Raw genomic sequence first — 27,318 nt, forward strand, 5'->3', positions numbered from 1 at the left:
TGGGGTATACGATTCTGGAGAAATCCAATACCATGACAAACACCATGATATAGAGCAACACAGCAAGTAATGTAACTAATGTTAGCTAGGTTGTGGGTTAGCAAACTGTCTCTACAGTTTCTGCTGCGAAGCTAACAGCCAGAGAGGATGAGATGGTTTCCCAGAGGCAGCACACCAGCTCCAGACAGCGATACTCACAACTCTCCTGCTACTATAGCTAACATCACATCAACAGCATGTCTTGGCAAACTAGAAAGTAAGCTCAATGTCCGTGGGCAAGTCATTTAATGTTACCTGACACACAAATCATGGCTGAAATAGTGTTGTGTAGCACGGTCCGAGCCACTTTGTTTGTTTCCCATTTACAGAGCCACGGCTGTGTACAAACACCAGATTTTTTTTTCAGCACACACACTGAATGGACAGCTAGCGGACCGTGAGGAAATATTTGCTGAATTTGACAAAAAGACGAGTATTGGATTAGAATTGCATATCTCACCTTTATTTTATTCAGATACATACATTACAATCACTCTTGGACAGCAGCAGACATATCAATTACCAAAATAAGGCACAGAACAAACTTGTAGGAAAATAAACATCTCTGTTGAATGTGTTGAAATGTACAGCCTTTTCCCCCCAATTAACTTAATTTTCCTGTAGTGCCCATATACAATTACAGATAAAAATACCTCACTGAAACTCTGCAGTGGGTTATAGTTCACGTTTTATTAATTCATACAGTATGTTCTTTAAAGAAAATAAGATTTTTTTAGGTGTAAGCAGCAGATTAGACCTTTGAGGAGTAAAGCCGGTACAGTTTGTATGGTGGTGAAGTTCCACTGAGGTCATATGGTCACTCAGGTGCCTCAGACGTGGTAGAGAGGCACCACTCTGCTGATGTTCTGTCTACATATGGGGCATCTACGGTGTGGAAGGGCCTGATAACAGCTGTGGCAGCAGCACACATGCCCACAGTCCAACAGAATACAGTCACGTGGCCGACAGAGGCAAATCACACAGGCATTCTCTATGTGTTCCTCTGCCCTGTCTTGAGGGGCCTCTGGGCCAGTCACTGGAGCACGCACTCTTGGGGCTTCAGCCTGCAATCTCTCAAATTCCCTCCTCTCCTGCTCCCGCTCCCAGCGAACCTTTAGTTGGTAATAGTAGCGCCGACCGACCCAGAGGAGGACCCCTGCCCCTACCAAAGCAGAGGCAGTGGCCAGCACCTTCCACCAAACAGCCGTGGTCTCTTGCTCTCCTCGCAGGGTGTCAAAATCCGCAATGCTCAAAAAGTACTGTGAACCATTAGAAGGGGGTCGAAGATTCAGGGTGCCGTCTGTGTCCAGTATCAATTCACCTATGCCTGTAAGAGTTGTGCCCACCTGGAAAAAAGGGGAATATTTGTGAACTGTATCATTAAGATTAGTTTTTGGTAATATTTGCCCTTGTGGTTAACAAAAAAATATTTATGCTTTGTCAAATGAATATAAATTACTGAGTTATAGAAGTTAACAATGTTAGTATCTGATCTAACAACTGACTTTGAGCATTTCCTCGGTCTCTAGTTGCCCTTTAAGCTTCTCCCCACTGAGGTATTGTCCTACGATGTCACCCAAGCCGTAATTGACCTGGTGGAACTTCTCGTGGGTGATCTCCATGTGCACTCCGGAGGCCTGCAGAGGGCACAGGACTTTGACTGTGTTCTCATCTGATCCCATTAACACAAAGGGCACTGCATTCACCCTTTGGTGCAAGACTCGTTCACTGTCTGTCCTGCAACAAGTAGAAGGAGGAATGACGGGTCTTTTTAGTCAACACATATCATGATAAAGACAAAATATCATATAGAGTGGAACTTTGGGGTTGCCATGTCTACAAAAATATTCAAAAAGTCTGAGAAAATTAAGTGACATCACTTGAACAATCTCAGATTGAGCTAACAGAAAGCCTGCATTACAAACTGGGTTGTGGAATTTAAATGAGTGTTTAAAAGTCAGGAAGGGTCCACAGCCAAGTCAAGTTATGTGGGAGTTACCGTAATTGCTGATTTCTGACTTGTAAATGGCGTTCATGTCAACATCCAAGTTGTAATTACAAATGGGAAACTCAGATATTTCTGAAAGCTCCAATATATTCGACTTGCCGCTTAATAGCCTATGGACCATCAATTTTGAAATGTTTTAAATTTGTCTCTTGCGAGTCCCCCATCTTTATGGAAGCGCAGTATTAAATTGCTGGAGTACTCTCTTAAGTCACAGTCACTTTTTGAGCTCTATAATGCATAAAGTTGTCTATGTGGAGATTATCTGGGCACATTTTACACTCTATTGCATCACATTTCCACATTAAAACTGTGGTTTTATCGTTTTTTTTGATGTATTGTTGTTCCCTGCAGTTGCATGCATATAGACAGATGTTTACATCTGATAGCCAGTTGTTCCTCTGTCCTACTTGAAAAGCTCAGAATAACGACAAGAAATAAGGCCAAACTGTAGCACTCAGTAAAAACACACAAACGCACAGGCTTTCAATTAAGAGCAAAGATGTCTCATCTATCATGTGTACCTGATGTTAGAGAGGCAGGACTCTTGTTTTCGACATTTATCATGAGGGGTGATAACCAGAAGAGTAACTTCACCCAGTCTAAAAATCTGACAACTAATTGTGACAACATGCTTTTTCCACACCATGTGCAGCAGTGATGTACCATGACACTATAGTATCACTCTACACAGCTGTTTTCAAGAGACTTACACCTTTCAACCCATAGAGGACAGTGCAGCTATGTTTTTCCACCTTGCTAAATCTAGTGCGGACGTACTCTTTAAGGTGCATATCACATAAGCGACACGTCCCCAGTTCAGTTCCAACCTTCTCTCTCTGTCCTTGTTTCCTGTCTGCCTCTAAACTGTCCACTATCTACTGAAGGAGAAGAAGAATAAAGATCATGTACGGTATCATAATGCTGCACTGTATTATTGTCTTGATAGAGTTCTCACCAAGTGCGTGAAAGGCCATTCCACACCAGCCTGTGTTCTCTCAACATGAATTTTTGCAACACGCCTACAATTTCTTTTTGGAAATGACTCGTCAGAGGCTCGCCCACTGGTTGCACAGCACCTGCAGTAAATATATACACAAAATAGAGAATGAGAGGCAAGGATGTATACCCATTTTTCAGTAAAAAAAATATGTCATCAGCTATTGTCTGCATCAGAAACAGTGAGACCCTGATTACCTTCGATGACAGCATACTGTAGACATGCTCCTTGAGTAACCTTCAAAATGTTTTTAAGTTTTCCATCTATGGTGAAGTGTGGAGCATCCTGAAAATATGAGACAGGCTGTTTGTATGCAGTATACATACTGTAGTAGACAGGCTTCAGGTTTAAAAAAAAATTGCACAGTGCACAGCAAAACTGTCACCTACTGCACTGCTTCCAAACCTGGAGATTTGCACCTCCAAAGGGTTTGCAAGATGGGAAGGAAAAAGAAAAAAATATGTTTCTGCCACACAAAATTCTCCAGTTGTTGCTTTTTTTCTTCTGAATTTGTGCATAGTCTATTTCTGTAGTCCTAAAAAAAAATAAAAATAAAAATACTATGCAACTTGTGACAGGGGGTCGCAAGTAGACATTGCTTCAGTCACAAGCCTAATAGGGTGGAAGCAACTTACCTAGAAGATTGCCTTCCACTATACACACAGTTCAGACACATTAATAGAGTTTTACCTAAAGAGGATTTCAAGCAGTAGGTGAAAGCTGAAGATTGTGTCCATGGTTTCACAACTAATCCCATCCTTTTATATGGCTTAGACAGCATGAAAACAGACAATGAAAATTTTCAAAATATGACAGCATGGAGTTATGTAAAATGATGCTCATTACACATCACTAACATCAAGTTTATCAAGCGTTGTCCGGCTCTTCTTATAGAGATAGTAGCAGATGCTTGAGAGGGCAAGGCTGGCCCCAAGACACACTGCCTCTGTGATCTTCACAGGAAATCCATCCATTTCCTCTGGGTCTCCTGTCACCTGCACAAACATATGATATGTAAGAAGGTCAATAAATCAAACTCTATTGTTTCACTACAAACTCACAGGTATAAGACTCATCCAGACTTTACTGTGACATGGATATGTCTACAGTGTGTGTGGCATTAAGTATTGATTGATCTGAGATGTGGAACAAATAATACAATAACATATCGTCGTGATACAGCCTCCTGCAATATGGTGATTCCCTGTCATAACTTTTGCATCACATTCTTTTGCAATAATGAGGAATAAATGTAGCCTCCCCTTATATTTGTGACAAAAATGTGCATGTTGCTGTGTTTGTTTAGAAAGGCTATGACTCAATGCAGTGTAAAAGTCTCATCTCATCTAAAGTGACTGCACTTCATAATGCTTTCAGTTGTATGCATTATGAATGTGTCAGCTGTGGAACTTGTTGGTGTTGACATTCAAAAAACGACTGAGAGTTGACTAGACTTCCACAAATATTTTCATATTCAGATGTTTAGAATCTGAATATGAAGGATGAGGATTCTGGTAATAACATCAAAACAGATTCTGGGTTTTTCAAAGAAAAACTCTGTGACTCGAATGAAACTCCAATATGAGAGGCACAAACTGGGGCAAGGACTTGGCCATATAGAAGTTGGGGGTTAACACACTTGCATACAGAAAAAACTGCAAAAACAAACAAAAATGTGAGGGTTACAATAAGTCATAAAGACGAGAGAGACTGCTCAAACACCATCAGTACTCAAACTAGCCTGAGCTAGCGTTTTGAATTCCTGGCAAAACAGCAGTCACAGCTCAAATCCAATGTCTATGCTGTGAGCGCGCCACGTGTCACATAACGTATTTCAGTGAGATTATTGTCTTTAAAATATTAGTGAGCTAAAATTAGCTGCTAGCCAGCTAACGTTGCTAGGGCAGTGGGAGAAGCAGTAGTGACCTCTAAACGTTTTTTTTCTAACAACGTTAGCTAAACACATGAGCAACAATAATTAATGTATAAAAGTATGTCTTAATTATCAAGTACAATTAATAATACATCTGTTTTTCTCACCTGTCAGAGAAAATAAATCTCTCAAGTTGACATATTCGGTTGAACAGTGTTGTCTATGTCACGTGACGTAGGTGAGGAAAATGTTGCGTCACGTGACGACGTATAACAGCGCCTGGCAGTTGCGGCCTCTCTCCACGTCTCTACGCCGACGAGATGGCAGGAGGTGTGCGGAGAAAGTCTCCCAGTTCCCCGTCCCCACTGTGGGGGAAACTTCACACACTGTGGCAGGACAAACATTTGGTCCTGTTCAAGACGGAATACACGTTACTGGTAGTTTCAATTTTGTGGCTTTTGGAGATCGGGATCAATGTGTGGGTCATACAGAAAGTAGCATGTAAGTAGCTGCGCAGCTAGTTAGCATGCTACGGTGTTTTATCAGTGCTCTGAACGTATCTGAACGCTAAATAGCTAGCGTTAGCAAACCTACAACTTGACTGCCACCTGTCAAAAGGAATTTACTGTCCTTGCATGACAACATACAGTCGCCTGTTCGGTTCTGTTCTAGTGTTAAATGACATTCAGTTTTTTCAGCAACTGCTAGCCTCAAAACTTTATGCAGCTAAAATTCAAATTTGTATTGACAATAATGCACACTTTTGGAGGTATGATAATAGCTGCTCATTGATAACATAACCCATATAGTTCAAGCATTAGTGTGTCATCTATGTCATTGTTTATTTTGACAAGTCTACTTATTTGTCTAATGTAGGGCTGCAACAATTATAATCAATGATAATTTCATCAAGCAGTGTTTCTATTAGTTTTTTGATTAATTCTATAAAGTTACAGAAAATAATGAAAAATGCCCAGTAAAAATTTCCAAAGTGGGTGAGGTCTTCAGTTTTCTTTGTTTGTCCTACGAACAGTCCAAAACCTAGAGCTATTCAATTTACAGTGATGTAAAATAAAGAAAACCAGCAAATATTCACAGTTGGAGACTGAATGTTTGACATTTTTTGCTTGATAACTGACTAAAGTGATTAATTGGTTATCAAAACAGTTGCTGATAATATTTCTGTCAACTAGCTAACTGATTAATCGACTAATCCTTTCAGCACTAGTGCGTTTGCTTGTGCATTGTTGTGCTGAAACATTTAGTGGATTAACAGATTGACAGACAAAAGCAAATGGTTTTTCCAGGTTTCATATCAAAATTTGAAGACTTTAGTTTTTTGGTTGTCAGATAATTAATTATAGGGCACCACTTTGGACCCAGAGAAGTTGTGATGGGCATTTGTCCTAATTTTAAAAATGTACAGACAAAGGGATTAAAATTATGATCAGTAGAAAAAAGGATAATGCTGATAATTGAAATAACAATAGCACTGACAGCAACATTACATACCTTCCCCATCATTCATAATCACTGATTTATGTTCTTTACTGCAGACACTGAAATCGACTGGAAAGCCTACATGGATGAAGTAGAGGGAGTCATCAATGGTACCTACGACTACACCCAGCTTAAAGGAGACACTGGCCCCTTGGTGTGAGTTTCAAAGGCTTTTAATGAGTTAGTGAGTGTTGGTTTCTCCATCCTGTAGTTGGATGTGGTTTTCAGAGCACGAATGCCAGATGATTGAGCACCTTGTTGTTGCAGGTACCCGGCTGGCTTTGTCTACTTCTTCACAGCTCTCTACTACATCACCAGCCATGGGGTGAACATCCGTCTGGGCCAGTACCTTTTTGCTGTCTTCTACCTCATCACACTGCTGCTCGTCTTCAGGATATACTACCGCACTAAGAAGGTCAGTCTGTGTGACGAAAGCCTGTGGCATTATAAAACTGCAGTGTTCTGTTTCTAATGCTCATGAAGCCATTGAGTTCATGTGAAACTCTATTCTTCTGTAGTTTTTAGGACACGTTTAAACTTGATTGCACTGTACATATGTCTAGGATGTATGTCATTTCTAGTGATGGGCGGATGAAGCCTTATGACGCTTTGGGGCTTTCTTTCTATTTGTGCTGAAAAAGATTCGGAGCTTCGATCGGGACTTCAAACGCGGTGACATCTCGTGGCTTGTAAAACTTATAGCAGTCCTTCAAGACTGGGGCTGAAGCACAACCACGCCTCGCTGATATTAACACTTTTAGTCTCATATGTGTGCAATAAAGGTCAACAACATTAATGTACCATTTGGTGTAGTTTAGTCCGAGTGCCACTGTGGGCTCATGTTTTTAAACTTAATGGTTGATATTTGTGTGACATTTCATAGTCACAATGTGATGTGATTGGAGAGTGATATTCATTAAATTAGCCTATAACGTTACTTGGTTTCAGGAGGAATTGTTCAATTATTCTCCTCTATCTCACTAATGTGCCGATCACATAGTTTAGCTGTAAAACTTTCAAAACTATCAAACAAGCTGCGGCACAATGTATTGAAGCATTGCGCTTCACAGGAGTGAACAAGCTTCGGAGCTTCGGTGTCATCCGCCCATCTCTAGTAATTTCCTAATAGTTTACTTGTTAACCACTGTCACCAATGAGTGTAATTTCCCTTTATTGCCATAATTGTATTTATTTATTTATTTGACTTTTTACAGGTTCCTCCCTATGTGTTCTTCTTTGTGTGTTGTGCTTCTTATCGGATCCACTCCATCTTTGTGCTGCGTCTCTTTAATGATCCAGTGGCCATGATGCTGCTGTTTGCAGCTGTCAACCTCTTCATTGATGGATACTGGATCCTGGGCTGCGGCCTTTACAGGCAAGGGTGGACTCCTTAACAGCACAATGCAGCTTTTCATGTAATGTCTTTCTCTGTTGACCAAGAGGAATATGTATCAGGTGTCATATGTTTCTCTGTGAATCTTTATACCATATCAGTTACATGATGAAATTACAACTCAATCTTCCTCTCTTTCTGACAGTTTAGCAGTGTCTGTGAAAATGAATGTGCTTCTTTTTGCTCCCGGACTACTTTTTCTCCTCGTATCTGAGTTTGGTCTAATCGGGACAATCCCGAAACTTTCTCTGTGTGCGGGCGTGCAGGTAAAATATTCTCTATAACATAACACCAGGCACAGTTTTACTGGCATACTAAAATGTTTTTTAATGTTCAGTATTGCCAAGCATAATCTCTAAATTAATCTGTCTTGATGTCATAGCTTTTGCTGGGTCTGCCTTTCCTCCTGGAGAATCCCATTGGTTATTTGAGCCGGGCGTTTGATCTTGGCCGTCAGTTTATGTTCAAGTGGACGGTCAACTGGCGCTTCCTGCCAGAATGGCTCTTCTTGAATCGGTACTTCCACTTACTCCTGCTGGCTGCCCACCTGCTCACCCTGCTGCTCTTTGCTCTCCACCGTTGGAAGAGGTGAGACTGACTTTGGCTGTGCCAAGGTTACTTTTGGCATTATAGTGGGAATAATTCAGGGCTTAAAATTGTTTGTTGTTCCACGACACCACAGGCGCTGGCTCAGTCAGTAGTTGATCTCATGGACCATGTCTCTGTATTCTGATGAAATCCTTAAGGCATATAAAATGTAGATGCATTTTGGCATTTCATGTCATTGTAAGTTGATTATCCACGTAATTTTAGAGTCCGATTTAGTTATTGGTTGTCGAGCAATAATGCCAATTGCTGTTTCTATTTCTGGGGACTCTATCAGTGGGTGAAGCCAGTAAAGTGCTTAATCAAAAAAAAAAAAAAAGTGATGCTACGCACATCTATATATGTCTGTCAGTTTTTCACAAATGTGATTTATTTTTATTTTTTTTACAGTTAAGGAATGTGTTAACAACGCGCTATATTGCTTACATTTTCAGTCATAGAGGTGGAATTTTTTTTTTTTTTTTAATGAAAAGTAACTCTTTTCTCTTGCAGGCCAGGAGAAAGTATCTTTGAACTACTCAAGGAGCCAGGCAAAAGGAAGATCCCTGCTCAGAAAAACACTGTTGATCATATCCTTCTGTTCTATTTGAATCTGCTCCTCTATCTGTAGAATATTGTTCCTTATAGGACAAATTCGGATTGTCAGCAACACTATTACTTCTACTGCTATGTGTCAAATATAAATTGGCAAAACATTCTGCATGATATTGGTCAGAGAGAAAATGAATGACGTTCACAGTATGCACTGGCTTTTGTGTCAAACCTTAACAGATAATCACAGATAGTGCTGATTCTGTTCACCTCTAACTTCATTGGCATGTGCTTTAGCCGTTCGTTGCACTACCAGTTCTACGTCTGGTACTTCCACACGCTGCCTTATCTGCTGTGGAGTGGAGGAGTGAAGAAGCTGGCCCACCTGCTCAGGTAAGATGGAGTCTAAATACTAAACCAGAAGTCCAATTTTGGTTAGTTTTAGACCAAAGCATATTACATTACAGCATCATTTTATCCCTGTGTTCAGGGTCCTGATCCTGGGTCTGATCGAGCTTTCATGGAACACCTACCCCTCTACTAACAGCAGCTCAGCCGCCCTCCACATCTGTCACCTCATCATCCTCCTCTGTCTGTGGCTGGCTCCGCCCCTGCCTTCAGCTCCAGCAGAAACACAAGAAGATACACCTGTCAAGGACAAACGCCAGTGAGCCACAGCCTGATCAGACCGGACGTCGTATTTGGGCTAATCAGCTGCAGAACAGCGTCCATCATCCTCTCTTTGATCCTCACAACACCGGTGCAGAGGGAGGCCACCGGGGTAGACTGTTTATAAGTGAATACAAAGAGCCATTTGATACTTCTCATTTCAGCTCATGGCTAAAAGTGAAGGAAGCTAACATGTGGGTGCTGTCTGCAGACAGATACCTGCATGATGAAATGGCATGTAGTAGTCCCTTGCAGTTGAAGAGATGAAAAGAGAAAGAAATTATGGATTCTCAGGTTTCATTTTCAGTCACATAATAGGAAGAGTGGAGTAGAGTGCTAGGAGGAGGAAATTGAATGTTATGTTTTGAAAGAATTTGTTAGATAGGCAAAATTTCAGTATGTTAAAACTACACTCTGTCTATATTTCAACTGGCCTGATCATTTTTTTCTTGTTTGATATTTTGATTTAAAAAAACATAATTTACTGGTGCACAAATGACCTTGTACATTGTATTAAGAAGGCATTAGAAAACATTAATATGATGCAGAACTTGAACTTAGCACCCAAAGCTTTAAATTGATTGCATGTCAGGCATTAGTCTGTGGCATTTCCACTTGCCACAGTAGTTGCAGTATTCTCCAGTACAAGGCCAAAAATCTTTTCCAGTAGTTATATAATTTTACACAAACGTGTAAATCTGAGCTGTAGACAATCATGTCTGATTTGTTACTGAATTGATTCATCCTCTGTTGTGAGTAGCTAACTACACTCATAAGCACATAATTAGACTTAATGTGAAAAATTTGCAGTAGAGTGAGACAGCAAAAGTGACATTTTATATTAAACCGATGCCTCTTAACCTTGATGCTGTGTTTTTTTCTTCATGCATGTTTTTGTTACACATTACAACAAAGGCTGAATTCCACTGTTTTTTAATTTTACCAACAGTAATTTAATTATTTAAAGTAGTATTTCAGTAGTTTATCAAATAATCATCCTGATTATCAAAATAATTCCCATTCAACACTGACTGACTGTGATACATATAAGCAATATATTATACTGACTACATATAGACTACAAAAAGCCCATTCAGATGGTCAAGGCATTCTTGTGATTGCATAAAGCATATAATAAAAGGCCACTTGGTCTATGTCATGTAAAGGGTATTCTTGTTACATAAATATAAAGTCTTAATCAGTAAAACATTTCATGTGCAACTTATTAGAATGAACTTGGCACTGGGTTACGGGATTAGTTAATCCTGCAGATAAAATACAGGATTTACTTTTCCATGAAGGCGTTGCTTCTTATGAGTCGCTATTATTGGTAACAAGTGAGTATGCTAATCAGTAGATCTGCCTCAGTTTCCTCGGAAATCACTGTCTCACATATTATTGGGGTTATAACACAGCATGTTTAGCTTGATGTTCTCATCCCAGTGGCGCAGCAACAGGAACAGCTGTCTGGCGGCTCCCTTCAGTCCTGCCAGGTCCACTCCCTCGGACAGCTCCTGACAGCGCAGCCAGTAGTCTGCTTTTGCTGCCACCAGCTCCCACTCCATGAAGTAGCCAGCACAACGGTGCTCAAGCCAGGCTAGAGCCACAGCTGTGGCCCAGCTCGACCCCTCCAGGTCGTCTTGAGCCAACTGGCTGCTCCCCTGGAGGTCAGCTGGCTCTGCTGAAGAGCTTTCACATACATCTGTCTCTGATCCGCGACCACTATCTGCCTGGCCGTGGCTCTGGCTCTGAGAGGGGCCAACAGATAGTTCCAGTGAGCCCTCCTCGGAGCTGGGGAGGTCAGGGGGTGAGGTGACAGGGTCTCGGTCAGACAGGTGTCTTCGGCGAAGCCTTGGTTCCAGCATTAGGGGAGTGTCGTCTGGAGTGTGGTGGAAAGGAGGAGCAGTTGGTTTGGCAAGGGAGCAGGAAGAAGGAGAAAAGGTAACATGGTGACTAGTGGGAGCACCGGGAGGCTTGGTGGAGGTGGATAAAGATGGAGCACTGGGAGATATGCAGCGGAAGGGAGGGCTGAGACTGCGGCGGTGGAGGCTGTAGGGTGAAGCCCTCTTCAGGCGGTCCAGGGGGATCTGGACACAGTCAGAGTAGATGTCTGTCAGAAGAAAAGCTCCTGATGCCAGCTGCAGTCGCACCTGATTTGACACCATATAGACACATATTAATAAATGTGTTTGCACGCTTGTGTGTAGTTAAGTATATATGTTGTAAGTGTCTGCACAGCTCACCAGGGGCAGGTAGTCTGGAGCTTCAGTTTCAGGTTTCTCAGTCTCGGCAGACAGACAGTGGGACTTGAGAGGAACCTGCTTTCCCGATGAAATAGAGGACCTGAGTCTGCCCAGAGGAAATCTGGAATATACAACAAGAAGTGGGTTTTTGAATATCTATACATTTGAACATAAAATACACCCCTCACAGAAAGGGGCTTACTCTGAAAAATGCTGCTACAAAGGAGGTGTGGCCATATAGTATGTTTTAAAGCACCTTCAAACAAAAAACAGACCTACAAAGAGACTAAAATATCTGCCCAAATTGCAGGTGCATCACTCGAAAACAGCTAAAGTAAATAATAAGTCAAGGAGAACAGAATGCAAACATAGTATGCCAAACAGACAGATTGCTTTAACAAAGATGAACAGCATCACACATTACAACTAATCAGCTTGGGTTTGATGGACATATGCAAATTCTGCTAATTGGCATTGCAATCTAATACAGTCTCTCTTTTCTAGAAAGATCACCTAAGGTTATTTAGTTAGTTTAAAGTTTCTGTCCTTTTCTGTTAGGCATCAACATTTTTTGTCGATCCCCTTTACAGTGTAATGCCTCACAAGAATTTTAATTTAATGTGAAAGTCTTACCTGGTGCCAAAGAAGCTCTCCATTGACTTGCTCTCGATAGATCGCTGTGAACGAGTGCATGAGGCGCCTGTTATTGCTGGGGCTGTGGCAGAGTACACACTGCCCCCTACACCTGAGACAGCAGCGTGGAAGAAGACATTAAACAGTATTGTTTCATCCGCACAGTGATAAAGTGATGTTCCCTGACTGCGTTTAAAGGCTCAGTTCACCCTTTACATGACAAAGACCAAAAAAAAACATTTTTGCCACATTTTTGTCTTGCTGTGAACAGTTTTCAGTAGAACTAGCCTACGTTATGCGTTTCTGGAAAGAAATGTTGCTATTAAAGATTTTTTATTGTTGTGAGCACCACAAAAAAAAGAATCCATTGTATTGGGGTTGCTGATGTGTATAATCAAGTCAGGGCAGAGCAGCTCTGCTTATCTCCTTCCATACAGACTCACCTCGAGTTTTGAACTGGCTTTCTGGTGAGACGCGTCTAACCTTGAGACTACACTGACACTGATCGAGTCAACAGCAATACTTACTAGAGTCCCAGGATGTAAGGCTACAGGGTGAGGCAGGAGTGTCATCTCTGTCTGAGAGATACAAAGATTGTTGATGACCTAAAGTCTTGACAACAGAAATTAGTCGTGGTATCATTCAATCTGTCTACCTGTAGAGTTCCAGGTGTCCTCGGCCTCTTCACTGTCTCTACTGGTGCGCCGTCTGCCCAAACCGACAGAATAGGTCTTCTGCCTGTGACTACCTGACTGGGAACTCCGCCTGTTTCCCAAATGCATCCCCACACACACACACACACACACACACACACACACACACAGAGCACAAATACAGACTGAAATGTGGTATTCAAATGGTAAACTGGTCCACATAACTTTACACATTCCTTTTATGAAATCAGATCTGTGCATTTTCCTCATATTGTAAGAACAGGCATTACAAACTCGAAACTATGTACTTGTCCCCATTGAAATAAATATTAAAGGTGCACTCCATTAATTTAGTATTGCACTTTCATTAAACTGGGTGAATGACAAGAAACAGATTAAAAAAGAATGGTCAAAAACTAAAAAGCAGTGGCTGAGATATCCTGATTTTTAATCCAGACTGCAGGTCAAATACAAAAACACTGGATCCTACAATTCCCATAATGCAACTCAATAGCATCCAATAGAGCCTCCTTTTTCTAGTAAATGACAACTTCTTTATTTTCACAGGCTTGATAGTACTCCCTAACTTCATGTGTAAAATTGGTGTGTGTGAGTTGGTTGTTAGCCACACCTGTGTTTTGGATGTCCATGCTGTCTGGCAAGCCTTTATTAGGGTTGTTATCAGTGGTAGTGAAGGCTGTGTACATGCAGATGATGTTACAATGCTTACTGGTCTGGATAGCCTTCATACGGTATCGCTTAGCTGAACCTAAGAAAGTAAGGGTTAGACAGTATGTGTACCATATCACTTAAGATAACTGTCAATAAATATGACTTAATATAACTGTCAATGGATCAGTGAGATAAACGTTTTAAGTAGTTAAGCATCACCATGTCCAATGTCGCTCTCCTTCTCTGCCATTTTCTCAAAGTCCCTTATAACTGAGCGAGCAGTGAGTTGGTGAATGAGCTCCTCCCATGGTTCCCCTTCTCTTTCTTCATCCCCTCCTCCTCCGCATCCCTCAACCCCTGGTGTCTCCTGGCCCTCAGGGGTCCAGAGGTGTGCTAGGTCCACAGTGACCTCCCAGGACACAGGTTTGCCGCTCAGCAGGCCGTGAATGAGAGAGCGGCACTGACCTGGTGGGGGATCCTCTGGTGGAACAGCAGTAAAGAGGTACTCCGGGTCTGTGAAGCTATCCCAGTCCAGAGGAGAGGCGGGGAATAGGAGTCCACCTGAGGGTCAGAGTGAGAAAGAGAGAGATAGAAATTTGTTGGAGGCAAAATAGGAAGGATAATCCTGCTTTTATTAGTAATATAGCTTACTGGAGTCAGTGAGGCTTCTGCGGGACAGTGTCCCTCTTGATGGGGGCTTACTCTCCCCATCGCTTTCATCCAGCCTCCCTCCCAGCGTTTGGTCAAAGGAGACCCTCTCCAGAGCTCTCCTCAGGCGATGCATCTCCAGCTCGCCCTGGGGGGATGAGAAACTCCGTGCTGCCATGGTTGAACGGGCCAGTGCTTTATGTCTCCTACGAGACTCCTCACTTCCACCCAGACGCCCATTCTGGGGAAATTAAACAGGTTCAAAAAGTAGGTTAGACGCTATTTTATTTTTCTCTGCAACAACATATGTCTAAAATTAAAAGATGTTAGGGTTATCTGTTTGTACTGTATCTATTCGTGATGTTTTCCAGGAGTAATGAGCTCCTGTAATGTACTTCTGTCTTGTGCCTACGGTTCTTTGCCTCAACCTGGCTCAAGTACTACATCAGTTAGGGATGTACAATCTTTTCCAGAACACTTTTCAACAGCCCTCAATAATGACTGTCAAGTAGGAGCAAGAGATCTAGAGGTTGCATCCTTCTCTCAAAACAACACGTCTTATGGCTTTATTGCATTCTGGTTTGATGTGTTGGTGGATAAATTGATGCCTTTCATTTTCTACATTTCACATTACATACATTTCACCCCCTATTATTGTTGGAATTTGTCACAAAGTAGTGGGTAGAGAAAGAAAAAAAAATCGATTTGATTCACAGGACTCATGGCTGAAAACATTTTCTGCCATCAAACTATTTTGTAGCAGTAGTGGAGGTATCTATTAATGTCATATTCCATCTAAGTTCTGCCAGGAATACAGTCTGTTACAATCAATCTTACCTTTTCTGCTCCGTTATCAGATGTTTCCACTGAGAGGTTTTGCTGCCATGCAGAGTCTGCCCAGCGAGACAGGGATGCTCTCTGTTCTGGAGGGGGCATCTTTTCAAGGCCTTGGGGTAAAGACCCCGTATCCAACACTGAACCAGAGGAGTGGGGGTCAGGCAGAAAGACCCCGCCTGCAGAGTCAGAGTTGGACGAAGCGTGTATGTGTGAGTGGGACTGTGTTTGTAGACTCCGCTCACTACTGAGGGAGCAGCGAGTAAGGACATATTGCTCCTGGATATAAGAGCTCTCCTGGATCCTCCTCTTCACATCACTGGACCAGTCTAACTCCACACCTAGAGCGGATAAAAGCTAAATGTTAGCCAATATGGCATGAGGTGTCCAGTCATGGATTTTGCATTTATATCTATTAGATATTCACTACAAGATCCACTGATGAGTGACAGACCTGGGCTGGTGCCTGGGTCTGTGTTTCTGGCACAGGAGAACTCAGAGGAGATTTCTCTGGAAATCTCCCTCAGTGCCTCCTCCAAGTCGGTGCCATCTGCACATGTCACCTCAGGCATTAACTCGGAGGCAGGAGGAGGTGAAAGCTCATCATTTGATTGGCCAAAAACTGAACCCGTGGAGCCAAGGTGTACACCTCTATAGCCCCGTCCTTGAGACTATAAAATAAGACAGTTAGATATGTTCTCCCATGCAGACACACACAGATATACTTTTAAAGAATGTAGGGATATATACCTCTGTCTTTTTTTCTTTGAAATTCGTCATATCGTATAGAGTGCAATATCCAATTAGACGATTCCCAGGGTAGAGAGGAGGGATTTCATTGGGTGAAAGAAAGGCCTCCATGTTTTCTGGCAGGTACCAGTCAATGCGCACGTCGGACAGCACAGGTTCAAAGGCCTTTTTCAGAGACTTGATTAACTGAGAAGATAGATTGGTCACAATATTTCTAAATCAAGACAATTTATTTTTACAACTGATTAGTGGCTAGTGGTGGAAGAAGTACTAACTTAAAAGTACCAATACACTGATGTAAAAATACCCCATTACAAGTAAAATTCTTGCATTCAAAATCTTACTTAAGTATTGTCAGCAAAATGTACTTAAAATATAAAAGTACTTTTTCTGCAGAGAAATGGCCCCTTTGACTCGTATATTATTCTATGTTACATTATTAGTTAATACAGATTCATCAATGTGTAGTAAAAGTAGCATTTTACTGCTGTAACTGGTCAACATGGAGCTAGTTTTAACTACTTTGTATACAGTTACATAGTTTAGTCCTTTAGTCCAGCGGTTCCCAACCTCGGGTCAGGCCCCCTCCAAAGGGTCACAAGATAAATCTGGGGGTCATAAGATGATTAATGGAGTAGAAAAGGAGAAAATAAAAGATTTTCCTTCACAAATTTATATTCTTTCTTTTTGTTTTTTTACTTTTCTTTAATCATTGATTTTTTTGTTAAATATTGGATCATTTTACTTCACAGTTATTTAAATGAATGGGAAATCTCTTTTTGGTGGAAATGCTAAGAAACTCATGGGACCAAGGGGCCCCAACTTTTGCTTAAGCTTGGGACCCACTGGTTTAATCTTTAACAATGTATTTCATAAGATGTGTTTTTTAATGTAAAATCTTAATTTGTAAAGTAACTAGTAAGTATAGCTGTAGTAGATAAAGGTAGTGGAGTAAAAAGTACAATTTTTTACAATATAAAATATAAAGTGGCATAAAAAGAAAATACTCAGGTAAAGTACCTCAAAATTGTACTTAAGTAGAGTACTTGAGTAAATGCACTTAGTTACTTTTCACCACTGCTAATGGCTCCAGATAACTGAAATGTGAATAACTAAAGCTGTACGTAGTATCTCTCAAAGTAAGATTATGCCTATAATTGTTCTGCAATTTATATTTTCTCCAATAGGTGGCAGTGCTGCAGTGCTGCTGACCTTAGGCTGGAGTCTCTCATCATCATCCAAGAGCTCTGTAGTCCCTCCTGTCAGTTTGGCAACGCCCTGCAGGAGTCTCCTGCAAACTCGGGGACCAAGGCCCAGGCCAAAGCATCTGCAGAGGTGATGCAGTATATACATTAATTTCTATGAAATCCCCTGAGAAAATTTAATTCTGATACCACAATTATTAGGTGAGAATTATCTTCACTTTCTAATATTACGGAGTGGTCTTTGATGCGCTGCCTGCACTATACTGTACATACAATGTGTTTGGTCACTTTGTTTCACTATGTGAACAAATCAAGTACCAGCCTTTTGCAACAACTCTGACTTACGTAACTATCTATTTGTGAAACCCTAATGGCATACAGAGACTTCCGTGTGTCTTGGAAAAGAGAACATTTGGTCTCATCAATTAGACAGAACGGTAATTTGGGCACTCAAAGGGATCACAAGCCATTTGGCTAATTGAGAGTTTTTAAAGATCAGGGGACAGAATAATTGAAAAGGCTGAAATCTTGAGCGTTGTCTCTAAAAACAGCAGTTCTGTCTGATTGGCTAGATGCTGTTAGCACTGCCTGAATAAGAAGATGATAGGAAAAATGAAAAATGATATTAAAACAAAACAATAAACCTTATTTTGGGGCTATGGATACAGATAGAAATGAGATATATTGAGTCTATAGAAACAACAAAAATTTACATAGTGTGCAGGGACAGCCAAAATACAGTAGAGAAAGTCACTCCAACAGGGGAATACTAATGAGAGATAAATGGAGTTATTGTGCATTGCTGAAGGGCCTGGGGAAAACCAGAGGGGCGTGACTCTGACTGCAGAGGAGAGCACTTAACGGGATTACTGGGCGGGGCTGAAAATACCTCAGCCATGTCTTTTCTATCTTTCATAGTGCTTTGGTCTCATTTCTACAAGATCGCTGTGTGCTTGTGTCCCCTTTCTTTCTCTCTTCCTCTCTTTCTCTCTTTCCTCCCCCACATGGTGTCTTGCTCAAATGTATCACCTCCATCTGCTTGTACGCACTGTACTCCATTCCTCTCTGCTTCCTTGTCCCCCACAGTGATTTAACGTCCCATCACAGGCCAGCCATAGAATAAATCATTGTTAACTAGTTGTTTGAATTCATGTCCATTTTGTTTGTGTTTTTACCCCATACTGGATATCCACCATATACCTCTCTATACCATTTTTCACACATGATTTTTACGTTTTAGCTCAATACCTGCCAGCGCATGTGTTTCTGCGGACCAACTCCAGCACTTTAGCCACATTGCTGATGCATCCGTCTGTGATGATGAAGACCTGGCGAGGATATGAGCGCTGCATGGACTGTTGGTACACCCAGGACAGCGCCCCCAGCAGGTTGGTGCCTCGCATATCGGCTCTCATCCTCTGGACATACTCATATGCCTGCATTAGAGTGACCTGTGTGCATACGCAGAGAAAAAGAACAGGATTGATGCTATCAGATCTACAGTAAAGGTTGGAGAAGCAAGCATCAAAAGACAACACCTGTCCAACTGCATGATGCTGCCTGTGCAAACATCACCTATGTTGTCAAGATAAATTCACATATATCAGATGCCCCAATTACCCTGTGAGGGTAGCAAAGAATTGAATCACTACGCCTCTAATAAAGAGAGAGCAAACATACACACATTAGCACCTGCTTTAAAACTACCTTAAATCACATCGTGGACAAACATGCCTGACAGGTGAGGAGATGGAAGGACATCTCCTGCCTTAGTGAAAATGCATAAAAGGTCACCATATGGTTGGGAGTATGTGCAAAGACAGTTTGTCCTTGCAGCCCCTGGTCCGGATAAAACCTGATACTCTGCTACTAAGGCAACCCAAGGAACTGACCTATTGCCTAATTAGAGTTTAGACAAAATAGAACAGATAGTCCTACGTGGCTGAAAAACATCTGTTTTAAGGAAACATGATGCTCCATGTATTTTCTTTCACTGAAAAGAATTCATGTTCATAAATAATTAAGAATAACATATAGTGGTGTGAAAAGGTGTTTGCCCCCTTCCTGATTTCTTATTTTTTTGCATGTTTGTCACACTTAAATGTTTCAGATCATCAAATAAATTTAAATATTAGTCACAGGGCCATGTAGGTTTGGATTTTGTTTTCCCTTAATAATAACAACCTTCATTTTGTGTTATCTTTGACTAATATTTAAATGTTTCAATGAAAATCCTATGAAGAAGACAGATTCAGATAATTATCTGTTCTGAGCAAGTTCATTGTGTAAAGCTAACATCAGTGCAGAGCTTGCTGGAGGTGAACAGAGGCTTGATGGTGGTGCCGAAGCCCACAATGTTGAGCATGGTGCCAGAAGGGAGGCTCTTCAATGCCACCACCATGGCGTCCTGTGGAAACAAGAGGGGATAGACAGGATGGGGACAGATCAATGTACGTAATGTGCCTAAAACTAAGCTCTGGTTCACTGGTTTGTTTTTATCCTTTCTGCAGCTCACCTTTACACGATGGATGTTGGTGCCACTCATGCTGCCACTGCGATCAACAAGGAACAGCAGTTCTCTGGTGGCTTTGTGCAGCTCCAGATGTTCACACAGCAAGTCGGGGCAGAAATTGAGCATCAGGACGGGGCTGCTCAAAATGTCCTTGTGGTATCGCTTCCTCACAAACTCCAGCTGCAGGCCAAGTGGTACATCAGCATGTCAGCTTGGGACACGTGTGAGATATCAAAGGTTAATAAAGAGAGGCAGTAAAGCAGTGTGAGTGACTACCAACCTTCCTCTCAGGTTCTGAATCTTTGCGGGTGCAGCGAATGAAATCACGGCGGGAACAGATCTGCTGTTCATACTGGCTGAATGAGAGCCTGCCTCTCTCTAATATGACCAACGGGCTGTGAGGTTCTGTGGAAGAGGTTTGTTAATTTAAGTCACATTCAAATATCAGGGGGGAAAAAGCTGACACAAGGAAGGGGAAAAAATTAGGGACAGTTTTCATTTGCTTACCACTGAGGTGCAGAATGATCTCTATGTGTCTGTCATATGGATGTTCCTGTGCCAAGGTGATGTAGGTAGCAGAGGCACTTTGGGCACTGGGGTCTGCATCTGCCCTCAGAGCGTGAGTGGGGCTCTCCAGTCCTACATATCAGTTAAGGAAGAAATAAAGAGACGCAAATAAACTTTTCATAGGTTTTAATGTGTTTTTTTGATAAGTAATGATGACTTTTTTATTTAAGATGCATGAACACCAGTCATGCATATTTCATAGTAATTTGAGTGTGCTTTTCCCATTTCTACAGCACACACCAGTGGAGGAGATTCAGTCCTCCTTATATCCCCTTTGGATTTTGGGTTTTGGCTGTGTTTGGATTCAGGCCCTCTCTGTAAACCCATTAACTTTATGTTGTAATGAGATTGCACACTATTCCCATATTTCACAGTCATATTTTGAGTCAAGAACCACTGAATCAAATTATTTGAGAAGAAAGGCAGTACCGGCCAGTAGGCAGGCCCCTCTGACCAGCAGCTGAAAGTTGAGTTCATAAGGTGCCAGGTTGGCAGCTGGACTGGTGAAGATGGCATGGGCACACTGCTGCTCAGAGTCTAGGGCCCGGTCTTGTTTTCCTGAGGTGGCACCGAAACAGCTGGTTGGTCTGAGGAGGAGCACAATGGAGAGTATTTAGGAGAACAATATACAGCAGTCAGTCTATATTATATCTAATTTAATGAAATTTACAATGTTACAATGTAGGTAAAATAGTGTTGCCACAGTTAAAATACCCAGTTTCTTCAGATTTCCCCCCATTTTCACTCTTGCTTGGAGTCATCTGGCCAGTGACTATCGGGGTAAGCAGTGTGGGGTAGACGATGCGGATTGCTCCATTTTCTAATGTGGGGAGTTCTAGTGTGGTGCTTATGACAACTGACACTAAATCCATGGGGCCGATGATGCCTGTGCCCACGATGAAGGTGGTTCTTTCAAGGTCTTCGTCCAGGATGAGATGTCCTGAAGCAGAAATACAGCACTTACTCACATCATAAAACAATTCAAACAGACATAATGGACTGTGGTGGGGACGGGGCCTGAATCTCATCTTTGATTTTATAAAAAATTTGATCAGATGATGCTATAGCCTGATATGTTTGAGATCTGATGCCCGATTGTCCATCGTAATCAAACCAATACACAATGCTGAGTCGCATGGCCAGGAGTGTTCTTAGGAGTGTTTTCCTACAGGCAGCTCTTCCAAAGAGCACACCCTTAAATACCTACACTGATTGCCGTTAGGCACCTTGAATCTACCTCTGTGTATGAAATGTGCTTTATAAATAAAAATGCCCTGGCATTGCCTAATTATTTGTAAATTAAAGTCCCACAAGAGATGAACAAAGTAAAATTTTATTCTGAGATGAGAAAAGTTCAAGTTTGGCCCTGCTTTGTTTTTGACTACCCTCGCTTCAACTCGCTTCTTTTTCTGACCCCCTAATAATTTTCATACAGTCCCCAATATAAAATCATTCATGCCTTGAAATCAAAATAACCTAAGGCTGCAAAGGGTTACTCGATTCTGTGTGGTACACGATGCCACCCTTTCCAAAAAAATACTATGCACTTCAAGCTGATATATGTTTGTACTAAGTGAATGTCACCATTAGGCAGGCAGCCAATACTCTTTGCCTCCCTCATCTGTCCTTTCTATCCTCAGCGAGGCTAAAACAGGATAGAGAAACTGTGGCTATATTTGTATTCATGCAGAGACCAGATCATTGCAGCAGTAGACAACAGACTGCAACAGTTCAATCAGTCGTTTAAATGATTTACAGTTCTACTACATTATAGTACAAATGCTTCGCTAGCAAAATGCAAAAGCTAAGTAGATCCTTTATTATGGGCATTTCATAAGCATAAAGAGAGCAGTACATTCATTCTTCAAGTTTGGGTTTTGTAAAGCTAAGAGCATCTGCAGAAAAGAGAACCAATGACTAATGTCCCTTAGCAGGATCCATAAATTAATTAGGTTAATTTCTGCTCAATAACTTATTTATTGTTGAGGGAAATTGGTAGCCCCAAAAACATGGGTAATGTGAATGCTCAGCATGAATGCATATCTAATTTCTTACTTGTTGAAGCTTATGAAATCATATCAGATCATTATATACTGCAGGCACCTCACATTTGTTTCTTTCACAGGATTCCTCCATCCTCACCGTTGGTGCATTGCATGTCGAGGCTGGTTCTCCCACAGCAGCCCCACTCCCGGCCGTTCCCACAGTGGCCTTCAAGACCAGATCCAGGGCAGCAATCCAAACAGCAGTCCTTCAGCTTCCCTCGGCTCTGGATCTGGACCCCCACCAACCGGCCGGCAATCACAGCCTCAAAGCCCACCACAACCTCCTTTTCTCCGAGAGGGTACACAAACACACCTAGATGACCGAAAATTTTGACACACAAAACAATGATTTCAGATTTTCTCTTCCAATTAGAAAGCAATCCAACTACATAACATGAAACAAATTTTACCTGAACCAAAAAATCTCCACATCTGCCCTATTAACCCTGCTGTATTAACCAACTTACTTTAACCAATTACCCTATCAATTTTAGATAAAACTATATCCCAAATTAAACAGTAACTGGATTGTTATAAATGTACCTTTGTATTTAAACATACCATAGTTCTGACTGTACTGAAAAAAACTACAGTATCTCCATAGTTACGAGACTGTCCTCAGTAAAGTCCTATTCCTTACTGCTAACAGATGTTAGATTTATTTTATTTATTGGTTTATTTAACAGGGACAGTGCACATTAATAAACATTGCTGTGATTGCTGTGCTGTGTGACGCCAAAGTTAGCCAAGAACTATTTTTCATCTGTAGTCTCTAGACAGATGTTACAAAGTCACTCTAAAAACAGAATATAAGATTCAAATTACAAAGTTATTCATAAGCATGCAGAACATCAAAAAGAAGAGAATGTTATTATTATGTTAATAAAAAAACATCCTTCTCAACACCATTACACCACACCGCCAGGTACCATTTCAAACATGCAACACAGAGGCTCACAATACAAGACACACAAAGCAGCAAATCAAAGGACATTGAAGTTAATAGAAACATGGACTAAATAAGACAACATTGTGCTACATTACCTGACACTAATTGAAACATGCAAAGCAGAAGCACAGACATAAAGGCACATACATTATATAAAATATATACATCACTCTGACACAATGAAAGCAAAGCCAAAATAAAAGACAAGCATGCAGGTGCAGGAGAACAGACTGGCGATAGCAAGATAGCAACAGGTGACAGCAGACATTCACAACACAGACGGACTGAGGACAGTAAGGTGCAATCGAGTTTTAGTGCTAACTATTTCTTTAAATGAGCTCTAAATAAACTGTATGTGTCCAGTTCTCTAATAGTTGCTGGGGAGAGTTCCATTCTAGTCCAATCTTGTACATAAGACAAACATCTACATATTTAATCAAGTTTTCCCAACTCAGCAAGTTATAGTTTTTTAAATATTAGGTAAAAATATACCAATTTTTTGTCAAGGATTTTAAGTGTTCATTTGTACAATGACTGTAATGGTTTTAGAGCAGTGGTGCTAGCCTCCAACCAACAGAAAGTGATATTGGAAATGACCATAGAATGCATGTACTTGTGCACTATGTCCATGTGCTTAAATCCAGCCTTTGATCACTTTGAAGCATAGATTGACTTAAAGTGCGTTGCTCTTGGTTTAAAATGTTGACATGCTGACAAACATGGCAAAATATCTATATAGATAATATTGAGCTGAATGCTAGAAATATTGGGGTGTTATTTGACACAACTTCCATCTCAAAACAATCTCATGATTCTCTTACATTTTCCTGATTTGATGACATATGGAGTCAAAATACAGCTGAGTTCAAAATACAGTTGCTAGGATTATTATTTTTTCTAAGAGTGTACCTTCCCACTACTCACCTTCTACAGACTCTGTGTCAGCATTAGCATAGGTAAGGTGTGCGGTGATGCCCAGGGAGCAGCCGTTGGCACAGGACTTGATGCAGGAAGCCTTGAGTAGCAATGGTTCCCATGTAGAACAGTTTCTCAGTCCCACCATCTTTTCAGGGCAGCAGCAAGCCTCTACTCTGCTGGTTGCATGAGAACAGAGACAGGAAGAGGAATATGTGAGTGTGCATTTAAAGTCTCTCATTTTCCATTCATAGCACAATCACAGTAATCTCAGACCTGATTTTTGCTGCATTGATTAAAAGCATCTAAAATGTCCATTGGTTTCACATTATATATATATATGGCTGCCAGATATCTATCTATACTGTACATACACATCAGCTCTCGCACATGTAACCAAGCTATCTCCTCTCCTGAGGCTCTTAGCAACCAGCTGTGATCGTTTGAGTGTAAGAGGCTTGGTCAATCATTAACATTTAGGGTCAGCACTCACTACACTATGCATCATGCCTAACATATGCAATTAGTAGACAATCTGTATGCAAATCCACATAGACTTATGACTACTATCTTAGCTAACTGCAAGGAGTTGGATGACAAGAACTGGTAGACTATACTCATTTGTTTTTTAACAGAAACAGAAACTTGGTAACAAACCACCAACTGATCCCAATTTCCTTCAGAGATGTAACTCAAGCAGTACGCAATACTTCTTCATGACTGACTACTTAATAACTTTAAATGCAGGAGGTGCAAAGACCAGTGTGCAGATCACAGCTTTGTGAATGGTACACTACACAAAACTGTGTGTGTGTGTGTGTGTGTGTTTGTGTGTTTGCTGAGGTCCAGGTAATGGTCTTTTCACATCTACCTTTTAACAAGATCAACAGCCTCCATCTGGCTACTGTGCTCTTAGCTCATAACAGGCAAATAAATGCCTGGTTTGTTAAAGTAGGGCAAACTGATGCTGTCAGAAAACAAACAAAAGGAAAAGTACAACAACAATCCCTCGGTAGACTCAGAGCTGTGGCAAAGCTGATGAATAAGCGTGACATACTGTCTGTTCAGCTTAATCAGTGAGAAAAAAGATAGATAATGACTTCTTTACACATTATAACTTGGTTATGTGTGTGCATGTGTGGTTTTAATTACAGCATATCAACACATGTACAGAATGAATGATGTAAACAGTACACATGCACATAGTTCTGTCTGCAACTCAAATGCAGGTATATATAAACAAAAAACATTCAGCAACACATTTTGGCAAATGGCAAAGTTGCTATAGCAACTGTTATCCAAAAAATAAAACATTAAAAGTGCATCCAAATATTATGGAATGAAAATTCTGCATTTCCTCAGTGAGGTTTAATTATTCTGTCTGGGTGTTTGCAGTGGCATTGCTGGCCAAGAGTTAGCTCTGAGCAACACTGCAGTCCCCTTATGTAAGTTACAAGCTCCAGATAACAAGCAAAATAATCATCCAGGAACACTTACTGTACTGTTCAGTGCAAAGTCTGATAATTTGTCTCTGTGTCCAGTCTCTGCATCACTCCACCATCACATCTGCTCGCGGGTTTCCCAGTGATACAATGGTAGGAGTTTTCCTAGTAAGAGATACTGCTCTCTCCTCTCTCTCTCCCTCTCTCTGTCTGTATCTCTCTCTCTTTCTTTCTATCCACAAATCCACCAGTTGCCCAAAAAGTTAAACTATAATTTCACAGCGTAGAGTCATATATTCAGAGATATATTACTTCAAAACCATATCTGTGATGAATACCATCTATATGTATTAACAGATCATTTTTGTATAACCTACTATGAGACACCCAACCAAAATCTGGAATAACTACATAAAATGTATTTTCAGTATCAGGCAATCAGTGCATACAAATTAAAATGTCCCTTTCAGAAGACCTGGAAATGTCACTGCTGTGATCAATCACCAACTCTGCACTAACCTACATTTCCTGTTAAGTGAAATGTCATCTGCTTACCTGCTCTGACCTGAACCACAGAGCTGATCAGAAACTATGATCCTGAACCTGCTGCTCAGGCACAAGCTAACACACAACGGTAAGTGAGGCAGAGCCTGCTTTTCATCCAGACAATTGGCTGTGATGGTAGCAGCACCATAATTCATGGTTAATGGCTTGGCCAGAGAGAGAGACAGAGAGGGGTGGGGTGCAGTGGAGTGATGTGTTCTGCCTCTCCCAACAGGTCAGTCAGACAGCAGCAGCAGGCGTGGGTAGGTGAGACCAAAGACGCAGCAGCTTTTTGTCTTCTGTTCTCCATTTTAATGGGTTCAATGCTACAAACTTGAAAAAATACAAACAGTACAACATTTTAAAAAGAAAATAATGACAACATATGGAGTGCCAAGCAAGTGATAATGAAATGACCATGACTAACTATTATGCTGTGTTTATTTTATCTGTTTATTCATATTTTAAAATTTGAATGAATTACTATTTTTTTCAAAGCAGAAATTACTTTTCTTATGTTAATGTTTGCTTCTTATGTTATTACTATACCTCATTTAATCTATATAGCACTAGTCTTATCAATGCAATGTGGCTTTCATGTTTGTTAACACAGACAAGGAGGTAACAGACCAATTGTAACTAGTGTAACACATAATTAGTATAACCAGTGGGGGACAGTAAGAGCCGAGAAGCAATGTTGTTTGTTTTATTGACTCTTTTTCATCATTATTTGGCAGAGTGCTTGCAGGTGTGTGTGTGTGAGAGAGACAGAAAGACAGAGAAAGGGGCAGCTGAGGACAGAATACCCCATTTTGATATTTCAGCTGGGAAGCACTCTACTGTTTGTTTTGATGTCCATGTTATAATCGTCACTTTTTATGGGAGTGTGTGTGCGTGTGTGAGAGAGGTTAGTTAGTATTTCCAATCTGTGTCCCATACTGCCACCACGTGGCCTTTTTCCATTTTCTTTTATCTATTTATGTCATGGTAAATTATGATCCTTAATAAATGTATACAAATAGTACAGCCTTTATATATTTCCCTGTTAACCTGCTTGACATTTCCATCAGTCACATTCTTAAATGTTGCAA

General features: G+C 41.0%; 3 protein-coding genes across 14 annotated transcripts; 1 reads left to right on the plus strand and 2 right to left on the minus strand.

Moving 5' to 3' along the window:
* Window positions 1-480: 480 nt before the first annotated feature.
* mul1a (mitochondrial E3 ubiquitin protein ligase 1a) lies at window positions 481-5,219 on the minus strand. Of its 5 annotated transcripts, none has more exons than XM_044219183.1 (6): window positions 5,085-5,219; window positions 3,902-4,039; window positions 3,242-3,329; window positions 3,003-3,123; window positions 1,545-1,776; window positions 481-1,385 (listed from the first exon to the last, which is right to left on the minus strand). In XM_044219183.1, the coding sequence occupies exons 2-6, from the start codon at window positions 4,016-4,018 to the stop codon at window positions 870-872; spliced, it is 1,074 nt and encodes a 357-aa protein (XP_044075118.1). In that variant the 5' UTR covers window positions 4,019-4,039; window positions 5,085-5,219; the 3' UTR covers window positions 481-869. The 5 variants fall into 5 exon arrangements, with proteins under 5 accessions (XP_044075118.1, XP_044075119.1, XP_044075121.1 ...); XM_044219184.1 differs by lacking the exon at window positions 5,085-5,219 and adding an exon at window positions 2,825-2,922; XM_044219186.1 differs by lacking the exons at window positions 3,902-4,039; window positions 5,085-5,219 and adding exons at window positions 2,825-2,922; window positions 3,735-3,881.
* alg3 (ALG3 alpha-1,3- mannosyltransferase) lies at window positions 5,150-10,482 on the plus strand. Of its 2 annotated transcripts, none has more exons than XM_044219180.1 (9): window positions 5,150-5,354; window positions 6,474-6,573; window positions 6,685-6,832; window positions 7,632-7,792; window positions 7,956-8,076; window positions 8,193-8,398; window positions 8,909-8,985; window positions 9,196-9,340; window positions 9,438-10,482. In XM_044219180.1, exons 1-9 carry the CDS (start codon window positions 5,165-5,167, stop codon window positions 9,616-9,618), a joined length of 1,329 nt encoding a protein of 442 aa, XP_044075115.1. In that variant the 5' UTR covers window positions 5,150-5,164; the 3' UTR covers window positions 9,619-10,482. The 2 variants fall into 2 exon arrangements, with proteins under 2 accessions (XP_044075115.1, XP_044075116.1); XM_044219181.1 differs by having other exon boundaries at window positions 5,188-5,418.
* A 180-nt stretch (window positions 10,483-10,662) lies between these two features.
* Window positions 10,663-26,407, minus strand: vwa5b2 (von Willebrand factor A domain containing 5B2). 7 transcript variants are annotated; one of them, XM_044219170.1, is made up of 22 exons: window positions 26,240-26,407; window positions 24,252-24,421; window positions 22,476-22,691; window positions 21,048-21,273; window positions 20,763-20,920; window positions 20,274-20,405; window positions 20,047-20,171; window positions 19,770-19,946; window positions 19,551-19,661; window positions 18,503-18,705; window positions 17,262-17,376; window positions 16,050-16,235; window positions 15,754-15,970; window positions 15,303-15,640; window positions 14,469-14,706; window positions 14,037-14,378; window positions 13,777-13,914; window positions 13,148-13,276; window positions 13,020-13,070; window positions 12,493-12,604; window positions 11,860-11,980; window positions 10,663-11,703 (listed from the first exon to the last, which is right to left on the minus strand). In XM_044219170.1, the coding sequence occupies exons 1-22, from the start codon at window positions 26,383-26,385 to the stop codon at window positions 11,005-11,007; spliced, it is 4,350 nt and encodes a 1,449-aa protein (XP_044075105.1). In that variant the 5' UTR covers window positions 26,386-26,407; the 3' UTR covers window positions 10,663-11,004. The 7 variants fall into 7 exon arrangements, with proteins under 7 accessions (XP_044075105.1, XP_044075103.1, XP_044075102.1 ...); XM_044219168.1 differs by having other exon boundaries at window positions 10,663-11,766; window positions 24,252-24,418; window positions 26,240-26,403; XM_044219167.1 differs by having other exon boundaries at window positions 10,663-11,766; window positions 26,240-26,403.
* Window positions 26,408-27,318: the final 911 nt, after the last annotated feature.

The sequence above is a fragment of the Siniperca chuatsi genome, linkage group LG13 (assembly GCF_020085105.1).
Source record: "Siniperca chuatsi isolate FFG_IHB_CAS linkage group LG13, ASM2008510v1, whole genome shotgun sequence".
NCBI lineage: Eukaryota > Metazoa > Chordata > Actinopteri > Centrarchiformes > Sinipercidae > Siniperca > Siniperca chuatsi.

Coding starts and splice junctions, on each gene's coding strand:
- vwa5b2 (XM_044219167.1), bottom strand. CDS start 26,385: ATGAATTATGGTGCTGCTACCATCACAGCCAATTGTCTGGATGAAAAG. Junction 22,692..24,251: donor TGACACAGAGTCTGTAGAAG/GTGAGTAGTGGG, acceptor TCGGTCATCTAG/GTGTGTTTGTGTACCCTCTC. Junction 13,915..14,036: donor GGAGAGCGACATTGGACATG/GTGATGCTTAAC, acceptor TTACTTTCTTAG/GTTCAGCTAAGCGATACCGT.
- alg3 (XM_044219180.1), top strand. CDS start 5,165: ATGTTGCGTCACGTGACGACGTATAACAGCGCCTGGCAGTTGCGGCCT. Junction 5,355..6,473: donor AGACGGAATACACGTTACTG/GTAGTTTCAATT, acceptor TCTTTACTGCAG/ACACTGAAATCGACTGGAAA. Junction 6,833..7,631: donor TATACTACCGCACTAAGAAG/GTCAGTCTGTGT, acceptor GACTTTTTACAG/GTTCCTCCCTATGTGTTCTT.
- mul1a (XM_044219182.1), bottom strand. CDS start 3,562: ATGCACAAATTCAGAAGAAAAAAAGCAACAACTGGAGAATTTTGTGTG. Junction 1,777..3,002: donor AATGGCCTTTCACGCACTTG/GTGAGAACTCTA, acceptor TACTTGTTGCAG/GACAGACAGTGAACGAGTCT. Junction 1,386..1,544: donor AGACCGAGGAAATGCTCAAA/GTCAGTTGTTAG, acceptor CCTTTTTTCCAG/GTGGGCACAACTCTTACAGG.